Source organism: Camponotus floridanus, unplaced genomic scaffold, assembly GCF_003227725.1.
Source record: "Camponotus floridanus strain SB8 unplaced genomic scaffold, Cflo_v7.5 scaffold43, whole genome shotgun sequence".
NCBI lineage: Eukaryota > Metazoa > Arthropoda > Insecta > Hymenoptera > Formicidae > Camponotus > Camponotus floridanus.
This window is the reverse complement of record NW_020229581.1, coordinates 490,382-514,157: the sequence shown is the minus strand read 5'-3', so window position 1 is coordinate 514,157 and position 23,776 is coordinate 490,382. Positions and strand designations below refer to the sequence as shown.

Here is a 23,776-nt window from a genome sequence, read left to right as displayed (position 1 = left end):
TATATCTGGCTGCGACGCAGCCGGTCCTGAATCGCGAAACTCGTAACCTCGAGAATTAATTTCCCGTTTATTAACCCCTAACATCGCCGACGAGTGCCTAAGGGGGAGGTAGAGAAGAGTGAGAGGGGGGAATGTGCCGCTAAAATCTCGTTACGAGAATAACAATTACGTGCAAAAATATGGCGCGTTATTAAGTTGATAAAATTGCGAGCGAGAGAGGTTTCATCTCGACGCATCTTTCTCGAAGCTGGGGAAAATCACGAGCGAAAGCGATCTGAAATTCGATTAAAGTAACCCGCTATGCTTGTCTATTTATCCGACTTATCTATCCCGCTGTATTTCCTCGTGTATCCAGGGGTGGGATTCTTCTTGCTTCGAGATTAAATAAATGCCTCAAAGTTTGAGAAACGTACATCTACCTCGACTGAGCGAGAAGCTTTAGCGACGAAGCACTTTTACTTCCAGGAAAGATACTTCTCGCCGTGTGAAAAATGTTGCCTTCAGTTCTCTTTCTCGATTCTTCACGCAAAGTTAAAGTTCTTTTTTTTTTATTTCAGCAAACCAGACTTTTAACGTCTAATGCTCTAGGCAACTCGCGGACAAGAGAGGGAGTAAATATCGTTGAAGAGAGAAGATAAAAGCGTTAAGAGAAAAGAGAAATACCCCTTCGTTCTGAAAAATTTAGTGACTAAGAAAACTCGAGGTGTATAGAAATAAGAAGAAGATAAAATAAAATCATATAAAGTAGATAGTGAACCCTTTTAAAATAATGGCATCTAATTTCTCCAAAAAAAAAACCGAGTTAAAGAGAACGGAAGAAAGAAAACGTATACCGCACATACGGGAAAGATCTTACGGCGGCATAAACGGTTATATATGTGGCTTATCTTTTATGCGGGAATTTTCACTATCTCTCTGTATCGTCTGAGAGTTCATCTCGCCGGGATATCGTCCCGTAAAAGGACCATCGAGAGCCGAATTTCCAGCACGGCCGTAAAGTCGCTTTAAAAGCGATCTGGCCTTCCCGGATAACGCGACTACGTTCGTTCGACCCACTTTTGTACCATGTTTACGTCGCGGATCTTCGACAGGCCGAAGCCGTGATAGTGATTTCGCACTTAAAGGAATCACGCGTGCGCCTTTAGATACGCGTTTTACGCTTCGGAGAGTCACAACGATTTGGGCCTCGGTCGAGATATGGGATGCAGGTTATTTCACTCGTGTGAAAAGCTAATTTAGAAAATTACTCGTATGAAAAACAGCGAATGTCGATCGTAAAGTTTCACTATCTCGCAGAAACATACACAGTAAAAAATTGTGCGTCCATATGTTAAAATTTTCTTGTATTACCACGTTTTGATTAGTACTTTAATTTAAAATTAACATACAACTGGTGTGTTATTATTTTTATGACGTTTTCATGTGTTACATTTATGTCAACTTCATAACTTAATACTTTGCATATGTCTCTCAGAAGTGGAATATTATTTTAAGTATTTTTTAACTTAATCATTTTAAATAATCAGCAAAGTCAGTTTAACATCCTAAGAAAAGTTAAAGCGAATCTTCCAATAATGCTGAACTTTGACATACAAATTAATCAAATTTACTAAAATCAAATGTTTCTATTACAAATAATTTAAGTTAAATTATTATTATATGTTAATGTTCTACAATTCTTACGAGTTATTGTAACTATTTTTTCATGTAATTTTTAATTAATTTGCACGTTATTTTTACATTACACTTAAAGTCATAATAACAAAAATAAATATATTGTGTCAATTATTCAACATTTTTAGTTTGTCAATAACATACGACGAATGAGTTATTTTAACTTAAAATTTAGAGACTTTTTTGGACGTATGAAAAAATGTTATAATTAACATTTTATTTTTTACTATGTACATTTTACTATGTTACGAAATATCTAGAAATTAAAATTGAACATATAACGTACCATGATATTTATGTAATAGTGCAATTCAATCGAGAAATTGATTTACACGCACATGTTTCTTTTAAAATATATGTTGTAATGAAATTTTTAATAATTAATACACATTGAAAAGTGAATATAATTTCATGGGGAAGTAAAATTTGGAAAAACATGACGCGCAAAATACTGGAACTTTATGGAACAAGGAAACACGCGAAAAATACTCCCCCGAGAAAAATTTACAAAGTTTCATCAATCAAAAATCTTTTGTGTCTACAAAAAACGATTGTTGCGTCGTTGCACCAAATTGCATCGGAGCTTAAAATTGAGTCAGCGCTGTCAAAACTTGGTTGCATCGAGTTGCCATGTAGTGGCGCAGACACCACGAGCGAGTATTCAATGAAATTACACCGCAATGGAAACTTTGTTCCACCGATATCCACTATATCAAAGTTTGACGAGGGAAAAAAAAGAGGCAGCTTTCGCACTGCCTACACGCCGCTTCAATCAATATCAGTTTCAATAATGTCGAAAAAGTTTCGACTTCCGCAATTTCGAACAATACGATTTTAATTTTAACGATTCCAAGTTTAGTTTCATTTACAGCGATCTCGCAAAACATCTCCGATTTCGATCATTTGAACAGAATTTTTCTCAATATTATTTAATATTATATATTAATAAAATTACCGATAATACGATATTTAAGTTTGATATTTTACTTCAAGTGCGAGTTTCTATAATAATTTGCAATTTTATTAGCTGCAATTAATATCATGCGCTGTCAATTTTTATCTTGGTCATCCTCTACACCGAAAAAATTGTATTCTTGAAATATATACTTTATAAGTCCTCTTAATAAAGTGTTAGCACTTGATTGATCAATCAATTACGTTGGCACTAAAATTTTAAAAAAATTCAAGAAATGGAGTTAATCACTCCATCACTCAAATATTAAATAATAAATAAACATCCCATTAAGTATATATTCTTACCTGTCAAGAATATTTAATAAGAATATTTCTTTAGAAGATTTCCCTCTTAAATTAAGAGGATCCTCTTAGCGCCTATTTTAGTAGAAATTATAAAGATAAGTGGCACATTCTTAAGATGAGAGTACAATTTTTTCGGTGTAATACCGCAAGATTGGCAGTTTCAACGGAATGCAGCGGTGTTTCGCGTAATCCGACTCTACTCGCATTGTTTGTTAATACTGAAACGTGAATGTTTCGAGATCCGGATCCGGTCGGGAGCAGGCCTGTCCAAACAAGGGCGTCGTAACGGAAACGTAATATTCTTGTTCGACCCTCCTGCGGATTCCTGGCACCGGACTCCGGCGCGACCGGAGGAAGCGACGTTCGTTTACTCGGCGCCAGATATCGAGCAAGTGGAGGAGCCGGCGCATAAGTCGGCCGGGCAACGCCGCCTCTTAAAACTCACCCCTCTTCTGCTTCGGGCTTCCCGCCCGTTCTGGCTGGTTAGATTAACAGAACGCATCCCCGCAAACGCCAGCAAGTTTCGGGACAGTTTTCCGACTGCGGAGCTCGATGCTTCGCCGAGCATATCGATATTTAAGAGTATCGGGGGGTGGCCGAGAGAGTTCATTCAGCTGCGACTAAGTTCAAAGTTACGGCGAATTTTTCCTCGAAAAGAAGAATCGCTTTACGCGCGATCGTTGGATTTGCGTAATTTATTCCAAGATAGAGAATTATATAATCGGATTTATCAGCAGCACATTCAGGAGAAAAACAGGAAGAATTTAAATTTTTCGATTCAAAGGTTATTAATCAATGATAAAATAATATTGCACTCACGTAATAAATTTCCCGTCTAAAGACGCATATTTCTCTTCCTCTCAGGTTTATAACTAGAAGATAATCTTACGAGATAATGCGGTGCAACTTGAAGAAATAAAACTGGAATACTTTCGTATGCAAAATAACTTTTAAAGCCTCCCCTCGCTCTTCTCCCTCCGAGTGCTCTCGGAACAACAAGAGGAGACACGCAGGCAGGCGGTGCGCTGTCATGCCGGAATAAAAGGTCCTCTGTTATTGCCTGCTTATTGTGCTGTTTTGCATGCCGCGGCGTCTAGGAATTGGATTTCCTACGCGAAGTGCATCGCACGTACCTTTCCCGTCGTTGTCGGCGACGTCGAGACAGGATCGTTTACAAGCATTCCTTTCATTGCGCTTCTGAATCCGCGGCTTTTTCGCAATATTTGTATGACGCTCGCGATATAAGACATCATTTAAAGTTCTCCGAAAAATTCCGAACAATCACGGGGAAAAAATAAGATCGACAATAATAATAGGAATAAATTTTAGGGACAGAAAATCGATAAAAATGACGTCTTCCGCTTTCTTTCTCTGTATTTCTTAATTTGCATTATAATTATTGTATAACTATAAATTACGATCATCAATAATCTTTAAATAACTTTACGTACACAGTAAAAAATAAGATGTTAATTTTTACATTTTTCACATGTCTCAGAAAGTTCACTCTAAATTTTAAGTTAAAATAATTCATTCGTCGTACGTTACTTATTGACAAACTAAAAATGTTAAATAATTGACACAATATTCTACATTTATTTTTGTTATGACTTTAAGTGTAATGTAAAAATAACATACAAATTAATTAAAAATTACATGAAAAAATAGTTACAATAACTTATAAGAATTGTTGTAGGACATTAACATATAATAGTAATTATTTTAACTTAAATTATTTCTGATAGAAACATTTGATTTTAGTAAATTTGATTATTTTGTATGTCAAAGTTCAAAATTATTTGAAGATTCGCTTTAATTTTTCTTAGAATGTTAAAATGATTATCTTAAAAATACTCAAAATAATATTCCATTTCTAAGAGATATATACAAGATGTTAAAATATGAAGTTGACATAAATGTAACACATGAAAATGTTATAAAAGTAATAACATATCAGTTGTATGTTATTATTTTTATAATGTTTTCATGTGTTACATTTATATCAATTTTATAACTTAATACTTTGTATGTCTCTTAGAAATGGAATATTATTTTGAGTATTTTTAACATAATTTTAAACAATCAATATGTCTCAAAGTCAATTTAACATTCTAAGAAAAATTAAAGTGAATCTTCAAATAATCTTAAACTTTGACATACCAAAAATAATTAAATTTACCAAAATCAAATATTTCTATTACAAGTAATTTAAATGAAAATAATTACTATTATATGTTAATGTCTTCAACATTTTTTACGACTTATTGTAACTATTTTTTCATGTAATTTTTAATTAATTTGTATATTATTTTTACATTACACTTAAAGTCACAAAAGTACATCAATTAGTCACAGTCCGAAAGATCACAGTCAGTAACAAAAATAAATGTAAAGTATCAATTATTTAACATTTTTAGTTTGTCAATAAGTAATATACGACGAATGAGTTACTTTAACTTAAAATTTAAAGTGAACTTTCTGGGACGTGTGAAAAATGTTATAATTAACATTTTATTTTTTACTGTGTAAATTCCAGTGATTATCGCAAATAAATCGCCTCGAAAATATGAATGTAATTTAAGTTGATGTAGCAAACGAAGCTAATGTTTCTCCGGTCTAACGCTAACGGATAATATCAATTACATTCGGGTCCGACGTTTGCTCGTTAATTGCTATAATAATTTGCGACCTCCACGTGGAGCGCATAAACGGCACCGGTGTTCATTGATCGAGGAGGAAAGTAGCGATTAGGCTTCTCGCGATCAAGCGAACGGCTATTGCCAAGATAAACGTAAACCTCTGAATCTTCCGTTATGATAGCGAAGAGCGCGAGCCGCGCATCATTAATTCGCCTAATGGCGTAGTTAACTAATACTGATTAGAGAGTGTCCGTAGTTCGTAAAACGTTATTTATGCAGAGAGATCAAACGCACGCTGGAGAAGATTGCGATATGTATAATATCAACTCTTTAGCGTTTGATTAAATCTTACGTTAACGAAGAATCTCTTAGAAATAGAATCCTAAACGACCGAAGAACGTTTAAAGATGTTTTTAGAAAGTAATTTAATAAATAATTAACTTTCTATCATTACACTCTTCTCGCTTGCAATTTAATTTAAATAACGTATTAAGCTAAATATTGACTTTCGATAATAAGGATGTATGTTGATAAGGTCCAAATTTAATTTCAATCTTTAACTTTACAATAATCAAACAGGCTTTTAATAATGGTAGCTATTATTAGACGGAAGAATTTTTTTCTCGAAGAGAAAGTGTTAAAAATATTTGATTTAATCATGCACATTCGTCAGCAATTTTTCTCTTTTCAATATTTTCTTGTAATCGGAAATCTCTACAAGATATAAAAATGCGTCATATGCGAGCATGATGGAATATGCGAACGAATGAAAATGCAGTCAGGAATGCGATAACGATCGATATTTTTGTAGAACGATTATTGTTACGGCCGTAGGAAGCTCGTGCAACTCGCGATATTGCATCGTTGCGCTTTCCGCTCGTGAAGCATCTACTCACACATGGATTATCGTCATCTCGTTTAAATTCGCTTTCACGCGCCATTAATCCACCCCAGAAATACCTTTTGTTCGAGTGATGAACCGACGAGAAAATCCAAAAGCACGGGGATCGCAGTTTCATCTTACTTTTGAATAATGAAAAACGAGCCGCACCGTAGAAGTAATTCCGTCCAGTTTCGGGACGGGAAAAACGACGCTTATTACATCGCAATAAGTGCGGTCTTAACGACGGCAGTTTCTCGGGGGAGGACTAATTCCTGCTTTTTGTCGCGACAGAACGCGCGAATTATCGCCCTTTAGCGAGCCATCGCGATGACGTCGTCGGCGAGCGAGCAAAAAATTTTGCACACTCTGCCGAAAATGTGGAAAATGCGAAAAGTACTTCTCTCATAATTATACCTCAATAATACCTCCATTATATAATTCAATATCTGTAATAATTCCATTATATCCACTGCAGTTTGTGATGTATAATAATACCAAATATAAATTAATCGTAATTGTAATTAAGAAATGTTATTCATAGTACACAGAAAAAAAGTGTCAAATCAAAATTTATATATACTTAAACTAACACGTTCATATGTACGCAACAATTTATACTTTTTAGAAGAATTTAATAATTTTAAATTTTAATAATATTATAGTCTTATTTTAATATTGTAATTGTCACTTCAAGAATATATAATTATTTAATTCTACTTTAAGAAAATTATAATCTTTGATTTAAAAATGTTATTTTCTATCCAACATTGTTTCTTTTCCATTCAAGAAAATTGAGTCTTAAATCATAAGAATATATTTTTCTTGATTGAACTATATAAAATGGTTTCATTCAAGTAAGCAATTATTCAAGCAATTATATTTTTCTGTCATTAACGCAATATAATCTCACTTCAAGATTTCCATGTTAAAACTAAATATATTTTCAAACCAAGAATGTCCTTTTTTTCTGTGTAGAAATTACGAAGAAACCATATTTTAAACTGATAAATTGACGTTAAATGTCGTTCGTAAGAATAAATTCGAAAGAAGGAGACATTTAAATGCGCGATTAATTTTCTCATGTCGTTCGACTTGTGGCTATACGACCGCCATCCGTCGCCTTCGATCGATAACGCCTCCGATAAAGTCTGCGCGTGCAAAAAAGAGGCCGTGGTGTCTAGCACGTGTCGCGACTCGCGTTGCAATTCTATCGGCTCTACCAAGAATGGTCGTAGGATTGGCACGAGAATAACTCACTCCTGGTATAATCCGACGGTGAAATGCCAACCGGGGAACTCTTTCGTCCTTTTCACCCCCTTCCTGCCGGAGAGATTTTAAACTTTCGTATCCTCGCGCGCGAGAACAGCGATATGGCGAAGTTCCTACGGTCTGGACGAATCCTCGCCGAGGCGCGAGGATAATCCGATACGGCTTGCCGGGAATGTAATTTACTCGAGGGGGTTGGGGGTCCGCGTCTCACCGTCGAACCACGAGGAACCTCTTTATTCCTCCCCCTCCCTCCTCCCTGTCCCGCTTCTTTCGCCCCCACGCCAATCCACTCGACTCTTCCAACGTCCTCGTGTCTATCGTGAGCACATTTTCCGGAGTATATTAGATTTTCCTCCCGGGACTTTTGTAAATACAATATCTCGTTCACGACAAAATGACAGATGATCCAATAATTCCGCAGACGTATATCGAGTGTAAGAGGTGCCTTTTAATAAATTGTATCATTGTTTTATCGTTCATTGTTTATGCACATATGATGTAAAATGTTTCGTGAGTTTGAGAAACAACAAATATATTTGTCTCGTAATTTTTTTTTAAATACATTAAATGAAATTATATAAAATATTTTTTTTTAAATACTCCAAATCGAAAAGATTATATTTTTTCTTTTTTTCTCAAATAATTCATTTGTTATTATTGTATAAAAAATTAAAATCAATATTATCATACAAATACATTCGATTATCGAAGCATGTAATTACTTTTTAATTTTGTCGAAACAAGATATTATCTCAATCTTTTATCTATTCACGATATTTTTACACTATGTATAATTTATTTCCTGTATGCATAGTTTCTCGCTAATGACGTGAAATAATTATATCTTCGTTGAATGTAAACTAATCGATGTAGGTAGGATTAATGAGATTGGCAGCTATCAGAAACTGCATCTAAATTACACGTCTGGAAAAATTCTAGGATAAATGAAGTCAACAAAGACAGTAGTGGATAAGAAGGCAAGTAGCCAGACCGGTTCGTTCAAATGTATTCCATCTTGTGAGATCAACCGGCTAGTTTTCTTAATTCTTGGATTGTCGCGCGACTTAATTTCGACAGAAATTAGGTGTAGATCCAATCTGGCTGAGATTTATTGCGACTTCTATACCGACAACATTTTCGTGACTAGAAAAATATTTAGTGAACTCGTGGTGTATCTTGCTAGGATTACTTATACATTTGCCCGGTGAATAATTAACTGTTGTGTCTCGAGAAAAAAAAAGATACATCCGCTCTTCCACGCAACATAATTAATTTTATCTGCCTTCCGACATCTTATGCTGGTTCTCACGATTCTAATCGCCTCGCATTGAGAAAATATTTTTACTATGAAAGAAGAGGATAGAAAAAATAATTAATTAGTTAATTATTTAATTATTCCTCTTATAACTAGTGCTAACAAGGTTTTTTCCGATATTCCAATATCGTTAGTATAAATTTATATTCATGTAATTTGTATTATATAACAGCGTACATACCCCGATTGTGCCTTATAATTAAAAGGTGTCAATCAAAAATTGTAGAAAATGTAATTAATATTTATGAAAAAGTAATAAATTGTAAATTTATGAATGAAAATAAATTTTCTAATATTAAATTGTTTTATAATTTAAATTAAAAAATATCAAATTGCAAATTTAAGGAAATTTATAAAATTAAAACATAATTATTAAGATTTAAATAAATTATATGTTAAACTTTGAAAGTTTAAAGTTTTAAAAATAACTTAAAATCTTAATTTAAATTAAAATTAATTATAATTAATGAAAGAAAAAATCTGATAAATAGTATTAAATAATTTTTTTAAAGGAATTAGATGATATGAAAAAAAGCTTAATTAATTATTTAATTTAATGGAATAAAAATGGAATAAAAAATCATATTATATATAATACAATTATGTGCAATCTCATATATACGTGCGCGGTCAATCTATTGGCTATTATGTATCAAAGTGATACAGAAAGGAACATAAAGAACGGCAAAGAAGAATTAACGTCCTCCCCGATCCTCCCCTGCGTACGCAGTGTTATACGTGCGTAAAGAGACGTTCGTGACCCTGCAATAGCGGCGAGGATGATTTGAGGAAAATCGACGGGCGGAGTCTGTCAACTTGGACTCGCGGGATACGCGATAAATAATTCGGACACTCGCGGAAATCCGTTTGCGAAAAACGCGTAAATCACGCGAGATTACGCTGAATGCTGCGAGAGGGATTGCCACCCTTCTTTCTGTGCTTGTTTTTGTCGTGATATTTTATAGACTTGCAAAAGGGGCGCGGAAAAGGACACGTCAAAAGCACACTGCGCGTACCAGTCATCCTCATCCTATCCGGAAGGTCCTTCTTACGATAACAAGCGTTTCGCTCTCTCTTTTTTTCCCTCTCCTTCTCTCTGTCGTCGATTCTGTGAGAGGTGAAATGGATTAAAACGCGGAACGAGTTTGGGATTATTACGCCGCTCGGTGTGCATGCGTGCAATCTTTTCATCTCGATGGAAACGTCGAGGTAATCGCGAATGCTTTACGCTGGAAATTGCGCGACACAAAATGAAATGTGGTAGAAGTACGCATGTCTCATTCGTATGCAATAATGAAATATCGCGTAATGTGAAACGTCGTATGAAAACGCATTTTTTTTTATTTAACGTATTGCGAACGCATAAATTTTATTATTTGCGTTATAACATTGCACGTTATACGCGTTACATGATGAAATTATGTAATAAAATTATCTTTTTTTACAGGAATTTTAATTTTTCAAAAAATTCTGCCATGTGTATGTGTATGAAAAGATTTTTTATGTAACATTTATATGATAGAGAAATTTTTGTATTAAATTTTTATATTTAATTTTATATTTTATATTTAATAAGAGAGAATAAAATTAAAAAAATAGCATTTTTAAAATTGTAAAAGAACATCATACATATAAATATGGCAAGTAATTAATTAAAAATATAATAATATTACTGTTAATAAATATAATATAATATCACTGTTAATAAAAAAAACTATACTAATGTATTATAATTTAAACGAACCACTTGATCACCATAATGCCATTGATAGTTAAACCGCAACGCTTCCGGATAACAATTTCGCATCATAATCAGTGTTGCCGATCGGGAATAGCATATCAAACGATCCCGGCGTCGGGAGATTATCAACGGCAACGGAATAAATCAGTCGGCGGCGATTACCGGAGCGCCAGGCGTTAGGACGTTCTCCCTGGAAGTGACATAACGCGAATAAACTGCGCGAAAGGAGAGAAACGTGATTACGGCCGGGACGCTCTCTCTCTCCTTCTCTCTCTTTCTCCCTATCTCGAAGGGACCAGGGTATTTCTGCAGTCTGCGGGGTCTGGTTTACGAGGGTCGCCGTTATCTGATACGGCGAACGCGGCGCCGAATGCCACCGCACCACAAGAGCCGGCGCAGTCAGCCGCGCGTGCAAGCCTGGTCCAGATCGAAACTACCACCGCACACCACTCGAACCGTCCTCGCAATTGCAATCTCGTTCCGGAGAGAGCGGACCAAGTTAACGGATCGGCGACTCCGCTCAAGACGGAGACCATAGTTTTCAGATGCCGCTCGACCGATCGAACCGGTAGAACTAACTCGCGAAGTTTGATCGAGTTGGCTACTATGCTTTCTGATACGTATCCTTTACCACTACCTTAGTTTATTCTCGATATAGAGAAGCGTCAGGATATTTATAAAATTAAAAATATTTATAGAAGGATATTTATAGAATTAAAAATATATTATAGATATTTATAGAATTAAAAATTTCAAGTGCAAATCTTTTTCAGGAAATTATAATTTTTTTATACCTCCTGTTTATATATTTTATTACTGTTTATTATATTATTAAAATCGGATGAGTTAATATTGTGTTAAAAAATCGTAATAGTTATCGCATATCACTTTGTTATCGATAAATTTCTCACGTCATCAGCTTTCTTTTAATTATTTTAAAAATAATTTTTACCTCTCGGAAGGTTGAGAGAAGCGATGAACATTGATACTTTTACTTAAATCGAGTCTTTCATTTTTATCCCGACTTTCCGCTTTCACTGAGACGAGTTTATCGTCTTGAAAAGAACAACATACCTTGTTAATTTGCCGCTGCAACTTTGTGATCGTCGCTCGATCTCGTTGAGCCGCGATGCGTTCCGCTAGCAACGCTTGTTCCAGTTCTTGCACGCGCTCTTCCAAGCTTTCCTGTAACAACAAGGAACAACAAATTATGCAAAATGTGAAATATGAGACAGCAAGGGGCGAAATTTAATTAAAGGGGAATTAAATATGTACATGCATTTGTCATTATGCGTGGACAAATTTTCTATACGTTGTTTAAGTAGCATAAGATTAATTGAACAGGTTTATAAATTAAAATGATATGTTTGTAAACTCGTGGGAAAAACTCGAACGCAAAATTTCGTACGCAATTCACATGTCGAAAACATCATTACACTGATTTGCAATTAACTTTTCGTCTCGAGCGATGCAATTTCGAAATCTGTCTGTAACTTTCAACGGGATGTATTCCCGGCGTAATTCCCGTTACCTGAGTTTTAAGCTGCCTTAACAGGGGCTTAAACTTTAAGGAGAGATCACACTCTCCTCTCGTATACTTGGAGATTACCGCGATGTACGTCGGAGAATCGGATTCCTGAAAGCGAGAAACCTTGTCGGTCCAGTCGATTCTTGTCTGCTTTGCGGTTCGCGGAAAAAGATATCGATATTCTTAAATAATCCCGAAGTAGCCGCAAGATAAAACCGGCGAAAAATTTCACACTTTAATTTAAATAATGATATAATTTATGAAAATAATATAACGTCGAGATCAAACTCCTTGAAAAATGTATTTAAAATTTTAATTTAATTTACAGGTAAAGAGTGTTAATGAATCTCAAATGAAAGAATATTATTTATCCGTCATCTTGTCTCTCTCAACGAATAATAATTATAAAATATCTCTTCAAAAAATATTTAAAATTTGAAGAATTCATGAAGAATTCTTCTTTGAAGATTTTTGAAATTAATGAAATATTAATTTCTTTTTTACACCAATATCGAATCGGAATTCATCCAAACGAGCACACGGAACCATTTCGAGTCCACTACAATCTTGGAGAAACTTGGCGTCGCCATCGCAGACGTCCTTCGAATTGATTTACATTCTTCGTAAGGCATTTCTGATTATCAATAACGGTTATTGGGGGGGGAAGACGGGTCACGGCGCGAGACGGAATGGTAATGAGCGGACCCCTGCCTAGTCCCCGGGGGCTGTTGGTCGCGATTTGACCATAAGTATTGGGCGCGATCTATTAGATTCAAGGAGACGCCGACGCGGCGTCGAGAGGGCGCCCACCCCCTCCCTCCCTCCCTCTCCCAATTCCGTTCCGTACATCCGTAAACGGATTCGTATGCGAGGGCACGTAGTCGCAATTCACCCTTCTCGACCCCTCGGCCACCGCACAACGCGCGTTCATTGTTTGCCGCCAACGGCTCTCCCATGTCCCCTGCACGAGACAGACGTGAACGTTTCGTGTGTTGTGCATCCACTTACTTTTAAATCCATCGGCAGTAACGTGCGAGAGAGCGTTTGTGCAGAGCGAATCGAAAATTATTCTCGTCGGTTGCGCTTCCGAAAATGGTTACACTTGTATCTCACGCGCACCAAGTATTTTTTAATAAAAAAAATCTCGGAAATTCTCTTCGACAACATTTCAAATGTATATTTGCACATAACCTTTATATATAATATATATAATATATATATATTTTTTTTTTAAATAATAATTTGATCTAATTATTACTTTGGAAAATATTTTTTTGAAACAAAGATGAAACAACCATATATATATTAAACATATATATTATTATATTAATCTTAAATCGAATAATGATATCATAATTAAAAATTAAGTAACATATATATTTATAATTATATATTTTCCTGTCATCTATTTGTTTGAAAAAATTCAGAATGATTAATGGCAAAAAAAGAAAACCGTCAAAGGATCATATTCAATTGTGGAATATATCATGTCGCGAATAATTACGAAGCTGCGTGGCGGAAGAGTGTAAAGACTTTCGTGACGCAGAGTCATTCTCTTTGTATCGAAGTATCAAAATATTGTAGGTTGCTAGATTGGTAGGCGATATCTACACATTAAATTGAAGTACGGATGTTTGATTACTTTGTTTTCGAGTCGACATCACGAACGATAAGCAAATTTATGAAACATGTTTTGTGATATTGATTAAACGATAAGTCATTTTAAATATGATAATAATGACAATGTGAATTGATGAGGATTCAGAATGAAAGATTATACACGGGACTATCAATTACAAACTTTTACGAGCGATTAAAATATCTCTTTCGTGCAATGTAACGCTAGCATTGTGTGTTTCACGGATTTACAGCCACAGCAAAATATAATTTATATGCAATAACTTTTGAAATGGCTCACGAGAAACATGAAAAATTATTTACGACGATAAATCATCCTAGACGTTTTAATAAACGTTAATTGTCGTGCTAAAAAAAACGTACGTTTTATGTACATTTTTAACAAATCGAATAGCCCGTATCAGCTACCTGTCGAACGAGAATAGAACATTTTATCCGCTCGTGATGAATTAAATAACTTTCATATTCATACTGTCAATTTTTATAGAAATATTTTTATAGAACAAGTGAGATATGATATTAATGACAGTTATATATCATTTTTTCTCATTCATATTGAAAGAAAAAAAAACATTAAATGTTAACAAAGAAGAGAATAATAATGTAAATAGATTCGAAACGAATGATTCCTCCATAAAGCCAATATTTCGTAAATATAATAGCAATATATGTTGCTCATCTTCACAAACTTTGTACTTCCAACAAAATAATTTAAATATCAAATAGTATATTATTTAAATGATATCATATATAGGTACCTGAAATAAATACCGTACAATATTGTATTTCTCGTCGCAAATTTATATCACTGTTATTCGCTTATTCGGCAAAAACGATTTAATTATATTAAATTATTTGTATGTGCGACAAAATATCGAGATAACATCAATGGCCTGTAACCGATATCACGATATCGTTGCAAATATTATTCGCTCGGAATAATGAATATATTTAATTCGCGATATATTACACGGCGGGAATAAATATCAATGGGTTGACAAACGATGTTGCGCGCAAGTGTTCCACCGTTTAGTAAAACGCTCTTATCTCCCTCCCTGGCGTCGTGGGCCGCAATTATAACGAGCGCCGACGTTGCATAACCAGTTCTGCCCCGCGTTAGGGTGCGGGACCGGACGGGGGGTATGGGGTCGAGGGGGCACACACGGCCGTATACGCGTTCGAGGACCCGTAGAATTAGCACAGGGACTTCCGGGACGTCATTTAAAGTGCGGACCCGCGATGAACCCACTCTATATGCAGAGATTCCGTTAAATTGCAAACGCCCGTTTCCCCCTCCTCCCTTCCTCCTCCCGAGCATCCCAGCGGAAGGGTGGATTCCGACACGGAAGGGTTAAGGTATTGCCCTTGCCGCACCGATGTGTAATCAGACCCGACTGACTCCTGAACGCCATCAGCGGCAGTCTTCTATGTTTGCGGCCTCCTTTCCAAGCGGGCAAAAACGGAAAACCCATCCCGTCGTTAATTTCCGCCATTAACTGCGACTCGATTTTCAACCGTCGAAAGCAAATAAGATATTTAATTGTAAATCGATTTACTTTTGAATGTTAAATCGATTCGAATTTAATCACCGGAACGTGATTGTGAATGAAAGGACAAAAAAATTGAGTGGTATATTAACAAAATGCTAAATATTTATTAGCAAAAATATAGTAAACATACACATTTTAAAAATTCAGTTGAAATAATTTGAGGAAACATTTGGAGAGAAGACAATTTTATGTATTATCGAACGAAATGAAATGTGCGAATTGATTATGCGAGAAGGCTTCGTTCTTTATGTAAATTCCACAAGACGGACTTTCTCTCGAGTTTTCACGGGTACGGGTCCGTCTCTCTCTCCCTCTCTTTCCCAATAGACACTGAATTATGATCGTGATTTCCGGCGAGATGGACCTTCCGGCCTGGCAAAAGTCCAGTACTTCGCGAAAGTGCGCGGATAAATCAAACGCGTTTTTTGGCCGCCGCACCAAGGCGTTAGTTTATTGCCATGTAAATCATCGGCGCCGCGGCAACGACGACCGGCGTCGATAGAAAAATACACGTTTGCCGGCCTCTATAGGCCGCGACAAAATCACGAGCTTCAAGACGTACACAACGCCAGAAATAATCAAGAATGCGCAGATGATTATTTTATCTGGCACGAACTTTTATCTAATATTAGCTTAAAATATGTGAAATGTTTGTCATCCTGAATATAACTCATGTCGACTGATGTGTTTCGCCTTCTTATTTATATCCTAAAAAATAAATTTCAACACTCAACGATAATCTTAGCAACATTTTCAACAGAAATGAGATCTTCAAATTTTAATTATATTATATTTAATTAAATTTTTCCATTTTTATTATTTTTTTATTATTTTTTATATTTTAATAATTCAACTTTTAATTATATTATATTATATTAAAAATTGAAATAAAAAATCAACGTATAAATAAATTTACAGAGAAATCTGCTGTTGCTCTTGAATTCTTGGTCTATTGCGAATATTATCGTTGCGAATATTTTTCAAACATCATATTGTTCCTTAATTCACTCAAGTAATTGTTCCTTCTCGCATCTTCTGGGACAACCTGTAGTAGGCGAGGTATCGAGGCTATGGCCACCATAGAATTGCTTCGAAAACGCGTTATACCGCATTTTATTACCGTGGCGTGCGGATGGCATATATTCTACACAGGAGTAATAGTAACAGAATTTATAGGCGAAAGTCTTATGACGTTTCCCTTCCGTGCAGTATAAACTTTATCGACACATTGTTATCTTTATTTATTCGTGCACGTCCGCACACAGATTTCATTTCAGATATTTACGAACTTGTGTGTGCGTGTGTGCATGCGTAATGTGTACGTATGCGTCTCGTGAAGCTCTGCCATGCCCTGTATCGGCGTTTTAATGGCCACTCCGCACGATTGCACGCCGTTTACATTGTTATCGGACAACAATACGCGCGACAGCGAATGACGATCGAGAAATCGCTTCGTTTGGACTTAATCTGGGTCACGGGAAAAATAGATTAATCGACTATCGATACGAACTATTTGAAGCTCTTTTCTCTCTATGTGTTAAAAAGATTCGCCTTTTTATATTTTGTCTAAACATACCTCATCATAAATTCCATATATATCTCTTTCTTTAAATAAATCTATATCTTTTAATTTAACACAAAAATTACATAATATTTTATAATTAAATAATTATATAAAATTAGATAATTATATATAATTATATAAAATTAGATAATTATATATATATATAATTATATATATAATTATATATAATTATATAAAATTAGAATTGTTTGAAACAAAACAATAAATAAATCTCATATTTCTAAATTAATAAAATTTTAACCATCAAGATAAATATTTTAAAATTTGCATCTAGCATTGTAAATGGGTCAGACGGAATTTTCGGTGATGCTAAATTCCTCTGAGAATCTCTGTAGTCGTCACGCAATTTTCGAAACGTCACGTGTATAAGCTTACCCGTTTGTGCCCGTTTTCAGCCCTTTCCGCGCGCGGGTTTTATAAAGAAGTTGCGGGAGTGTTTCGAAAGCGCCCGGGAGAATTGATTCCCTCGGAAAGAGGAGACCGAAAGGGACGATGAGGGGCGAGGGAAATATTAAAAGAAAGGAACCGAAGATTAGGACCGGGGTGAAAGGAGGACGGCGAGGAGGAAAGGCTTTCTTCCCTTTCGATATGCTTATATCTCGACGAACGGAGACATTTTAATTTACGGCCCCTATTGTGATATCGCGCCGCCGAATTCCGTTTCCACATCGCGGAGTCGGTTTCTCTCGCCATATCATCGGATTCATATCGCCGCGCTCGAAGAATGAGAAACGAAGAGACGCGGAGATATATCTTTTATGAAGAGGAAGATAAAAGAAATCGCGATCTTCTCCGAGCGCATCCAGTTCGATGCACCGCGAATGATTTCTCGCCGATTGAAATCGCGACTTGATTCATTCATTCATGTCGTGGGACGCAATTAAAACGCGCGCTGTTTGCAAGTTAAAGAGAGAAAACGCGTTCTTTCAAGGGAAACCCGATGAATTGATCGAATAACATTGTCCGATCGACATGTGAGGAATGTTGTTTGAATTTATTTTTCCCCTACGTATCTGTTCGAGATTATTGCGAGTCATCGGTTATTATTTATAAAGTATACATGATATATAAAATGATCGATCACTTTTATATTTAAATATATAAAAAAATTAATTATTAAAAAATCAATTATTTTACTTTGAAACAAAATACCAACAATCATCATATCTCGCATACATGATGAAATAATATATAATCGTCATACTTGTTATGAAATATACATATATATTTTTTGCGATTTTCTATTAATCAATTTTTTTATCTTTCTCATTTAAATTTTATATTTTTTTACACAAAAGTATTGATTACTAGAATGCGTTTAATCACAAGGATTCTACATCTCTCGGAATAAAATTCCAGAAAAGAACAGAATTAACGTGAAATGCGTAATTCTCGTTCTCCTCGAATGAAGCAAAGAACAACGAAAAGTTAGCTGCGAAGGCGACGTTTTATCGAGGACATTGATCTCTTGTTCAACCCCTCGAGATATCTCGCTGTGTCCTGGCAGTCGTTGCGCGTCACATAAAAAGGGAGTTAGATGTTTGCGAAATACGATGGATGGTGCACCTTTAAGATGCAACTGCTGCCGCGGTGTCGGAGGACGAAGAACAATGGGGGCTGAATAAAGGGGTGCGAGGTCGCTTCAGGGACGACAGAAGAAGAGAGATGGGTGCTCAAGCTTACTCGTGAACGAGAAACGCGGGAGAGAAAGGGTGACTTCGAGAGAGCTCGAAGGGTAGCTAATAGAAACCAAGGGCTCGTCTGTCGTCAAGGAACAAAGCCGTACAGGTGCTATTGACGAAAAATCGCAATGTAAAGGAGAAAGAGAGAGAGAGAGAGAGAAAGAGAACTGATGATTGATACGCAATATCGAATCGATTGTTCAATCTGCAATGTGTATTTTTGTTCTTTTTTCCGATCTTTCAAAAAAATTTTGTAGATATTTTAAAACAAAATTTCGTAGATATTTTAAAGTGTAATAAAATTTAATTATAATGTGCGATGTAAATAGAGAAGATAAATAAATTTTACATATATAATAATTGTACAAATAATTATATTATATGATAGCTTTTTTTATAAATAAATACTAATAGAAGATAAATTTTATTTATTGCTAATTTTTCTCTGCATCAATCGAATATAAGACACTCAGTGATATGGAATAAATCGCTACGATTCCTGTGAAAGAGGGTGAAAGATGATAATTCAACTACGTCCCAATAATCTGTATACGGTTGTGAGAAATCTTACGAGACGATGAAATGCGAGAGATTGTCGATGAACAAGGAGATCCCAACGACGGTATGCGCGGTATTTGAAATAAGAAATACCCTTAAATCCCCGAAAGCTCCCTACGGGGTGAAAAAGGAGATGGGACGAAGCGAACGAATAAGAAATGAGTGTGCATTCCTCAATCAGCCGATATATTTACCTAAGGCAGGATGAACGAGATTTTACTCACAAGGATTTCGTGATTATTGCTCAAAAGCGGAAAAGAATCTCAAGAGCGCTACGATTATTTTTCGAATTAAACATTTATTAATCGTTTGATTTACCGGCTTAACGATATTAATTGTATTAAAATCATATCAATTTGCTGCAATTGGCTACGTCAAATTATGAAATTGTTATCTATTTCTGTGAGAAAAATTTAACCAATTATTATAAAATTTAAAAAAGTGATAATTATTACTTTAACAGGCATCATAAAGTAATGAAAGAACAATTACTAATTTGATTCAAATTAAAATGGCAACTCTATCCAACACCACTAATCGTCTGAGCGAGCATGTCTCTTTGCACTTGACTGTATTCAGAATCCAAGTCGCATTATCGTTCCTGAGAAGGAAGTCCTTAATCCTTCTTAAGTGGGCATATATATTTCGTGTCGCGGGAGAGATAAGTCGGCCACCGTGGCTGTTTATACGCAGATTAAATGCCAAAAATATAGTCGTGAGCGGCAATATTTTTTTACGGATGTGCGCGAACGCGAACTAAGCGAAAATGAAACGCAAATAACCGGAAAAGTTTGATAAGAGCAAATCCAAGTCTATATTCTCAGAGATTAAAGTTTAAAAAAATTATAATTACTTCATACAAAAAAAAAGCAAGGGAAAATGTAGAGATATAATAAATGTGAACAATCGTGGTTCAATATCTCCGAATTATTTTAAAATAATTACAATAATTGCAATAATAAATAATAAAAGATAATTATATATTATATTATATATTATTATATTTATTGCATATTGTGTGCGATTTCATCTTTTCGTTTAAAAAATTGAACCTTGTTTTCTCTTTATGACGATATATTTAAATGAATCATTCTATCATTCTCGTGAAAAGAATAGGAGGGAAATAATCACGCGGCACATGGAAATTGCGTTTTTATTTAAATCCCATCCGCGACGGCATTTGCCCTTGTAATAACGAAGAGAAAAAAAATATTCGTCCGGCGAGAAATTAATCCCGTGGATAAAATTAAATATTCTCGTGACGCGTGGTTGTGTATATGTGTCCGTTTCTCTCGCGATGCTGTCGCGCGAATGATAAAGCGGTTTCTCTCGATCGAACAAAACAAGCATGTATATCCGCCGTAATCGATCTTGCGGCGAGATTCTCACACGTCCTCCCCGACACTCGGATCTTATTCCAGATAAGCCAATGGCATTGATCGCAATATCGCATATCCGTGTTGGATATAGCATCGCGTGGGACGAATAAGCAAAGCGTGACTGCGTTGCTCTTGCACCGTGACTGTCGTGAGATGCACCGTCACTAATGGCAATTGCACGCTTTAGATGAGATGAAAATTCAACAAGTGAATCATTTCAAAAATTATGATCTTCTGATTTTTCTATATTTTTAAGTCACTAATTGAGCTGGCACAAAATTTGCTCATCAAGAGTCTATTATTGATTGCGCGCAAACAAATTTTATCTCGTTTAAAATCGTATTCATTTGCATCCTTACGAATTATCGCTCTCGCAAGACAATCCCCGATCTCTTTATATCAGTTAGTCGATAGTTCCGTGCTTCTTTTCAAATGACAGTGCAAATTTCGAAATTCCGCGCATTGACAGACGCTTTAATATGCACGACGGAACACGGCAATATTCGTTCAATCCTAAGACGATTTATCGGCGCATAAATCAGCGTCATCCGGTCCGCTGCCACGTGCGACGACAGTCGTATGAGAGAGGCGCGAATTGAATTTGCAAATTACATCTCGCGTAAATTACCGGAGCCGTCTTTAATCTCTTCCTCCACCTCTCCATCCAAGCTCGAGCCCAATAGTCGTAAAGGGAAATTCGTGAATGTCCATCCAGTGCGGGCACGTCGGACCGGAATCTGTTACGGTACATTAATTTTAAACATCGCTATTCGGCAAAATCACGACCGGATACAGCGGACATCGTAACACGGCTTTCTCTCTCTCTCTCTCTTTCTCTCTCTCTCGGCTCTAATCGATAGTCTCTAAAGGATCACGACGCAATTTACGCGGTTTCCCTCGCGGCGAGCTTTGAATAACTTGTTGACAACGTCGTCGAGTAACTAGTTTATCGTGAGATGCAAAGTTTCAGGTAAATTTCGAAATCCAGAGCTTTGATAAATTGCGATGAGATTTTTAAATTGAATAAATTATATATATATCGATTTCTTATTAGAGAAAAAATATTAAATGTACGAAGCGTTTTATAAATTTTAAAATAATAAAGTAGTTTTATTTGTACGTGTTTGTGAATTAGAAATATAATGAATATAATTTCCAGAATGATACCTTGCATTATTTCAGATAAATTTCGAAATCCAGAGCTATGATAAATTGCGATGAGATTTTTAAATTGGATAAATTATATATATCGATTTCCTATTAGAGAAAAAATATTAAATGTAAAGCGCTTCATAAATTTTAAAATGATAAAATAGTTTTATTTATACGTATTTGTGAATTAGAAATATAATGAATATAATTTCCAGAATAATACCTTGCATTATTTCAGATAAATTTCAAAATCCAGAGCTTTGATAAATTGCGATGAGACTTTTAAATTGAATAAATTATATATATCGATTTCCTATTAAAGAAAAAATATTAAATGTAAAGCGCTTCATAAATTTTAAAATAATAAACTAGTTTTATTTGTACGTGTTTGTGAATTAGAAATATAATGAATATAATTTCCAGAATGATACCTTGCATTATTTCATCGACTTTACTCGCAGAAAGTCTGTAATGGCGGCAACTTAAACTTAATACGCGCTTGATTGAATCTCGTGCCCTTTCAAGTCTTAAAGGGGCCTTCGAAGATACATCCTTATAATAGCGTGTCACTTGGACTTTTGCTGCCCATTAAAAGGAAGAACCCGCTTTGAATTTGAGTATCTTAAATAATTACCAAAGATAATTCGATGAAAGTCTAAAGCCGCTGTGAAGAGGCCAACAGCACAAAGTCGAGATGATGTCGAGAGGATAGGTCGAAGGTTGTTTTGAAGGAACTTGATGTAAGGAGCACGTTGATAAAGAGAACAAGAGATTGGGGAGGAGAATAAGAACGGTATTTTCGATCAAGAATGAAACGAGGATGAGGTGCTTCTCGTTTCCTTCGAAAAGCAATAATAACTCGAAGACAAGTTAAAAGAGAAGCTATAGAAATCTATAAATTATCTACCTGAAAATCATAAATATATTATATTGGATTCATTATTCCATAAATAAATTTTCCCTCACTTGTCTGGAATTGTTTCTTAATTATTTTTTCCTCGGCTTTTATATTATTACACTTTCTATCAATTTAGCATATTTTACATAAAAGAAAATACCTCTTAATATTCAAAAGCACTTGATATGTCTCTTGCTTGTCATAGAATAGAAGACAAGATAATTTTAACTATCAACGTCCTTTGTCTCTTGATAAAACAAAGAGAATGCGGGCGGCATCGACGATGTGCACGAAAAGTTTATCTTGATTAAAATTACTTTAATAAAACACTGAGGTAACATGATTACATATAATAATATTATAAAAAATAATACAGGATAATTGCGATCTGATTTTTTGCGAGCATAGAATTTTGTGGTATTTGCAATCCATTTGCATTTAATCGGAATTTAATAATCTCAGCAAAATGCTTGCAGAATAGAAGCAGCAAATGCTTCTATTTTGTATTTTCAATTTGCCTTTATAACAATTCTAATGAAAAAGATATGTAAACTATTTCCTTCTTTAATCTAAAAGATGAAAGATATATGCTAGTAATATTAGTGCAAATTTAATAAATGTCTTCGTATAGTCTAATTAATATAATATATGTGTATATAAAGTAATACCATGTTTTTTTAAAAGATATTAATATGTTTCATGATGTGCATTTAAAAGAAATATATAATTAATGTAAGAAAAGATAAAAAAAATTACTCATATCTTTAAAAAATATAAAAAATAATATTAATAAATTTAAAAAAAAATCCAAATATTATTATCCATACACACAATAACTACTTTTAAATATTATAAAATTCTCTCGCTTTTTTTAATGCAAAAATCAAGTTTAATATATTTTGCATGTTTCATCTCTTGTTCTTCTTTTAGCCAATCGTAAGTCACATGCATAGAGACTGCCAATCTGCTATACCTTCTCGGTCTTTGCTTCCAAGAGACCCCCGAACGCCTCGCTAGCGTATTGC

General features: G+C 35.0%; 1 protein-coding gene across 7 annotated transcripts in view; it reads right to left on the bottom strand.

Moving 5' to 3' along the window:
- LOC105258422 overlaps positions 1-23,776 on the bottom strand; it is a 209,292-nt gene that overhangs the window by 49,611 nt on the left and 135,905 nt on the right. For all 7 annotated transcript variants that reach the window (XR_003123258.1, XM_011269654.3, XM_011269655.3 and 4 more), the window contains exon 5: positions 11,856-11,966. Coding sequence is in view for 6 of the 7 variants with exons in the window: in XM_011269654.3 (XP_011267956.1) it covers positions 11,856-11,966 (111 nt within the window). In the remaining variant the exon portion in view is untranslated. The remainder of the gene's footprint in view (positions 1-11,855; positions 11,967-23,776) is intronic.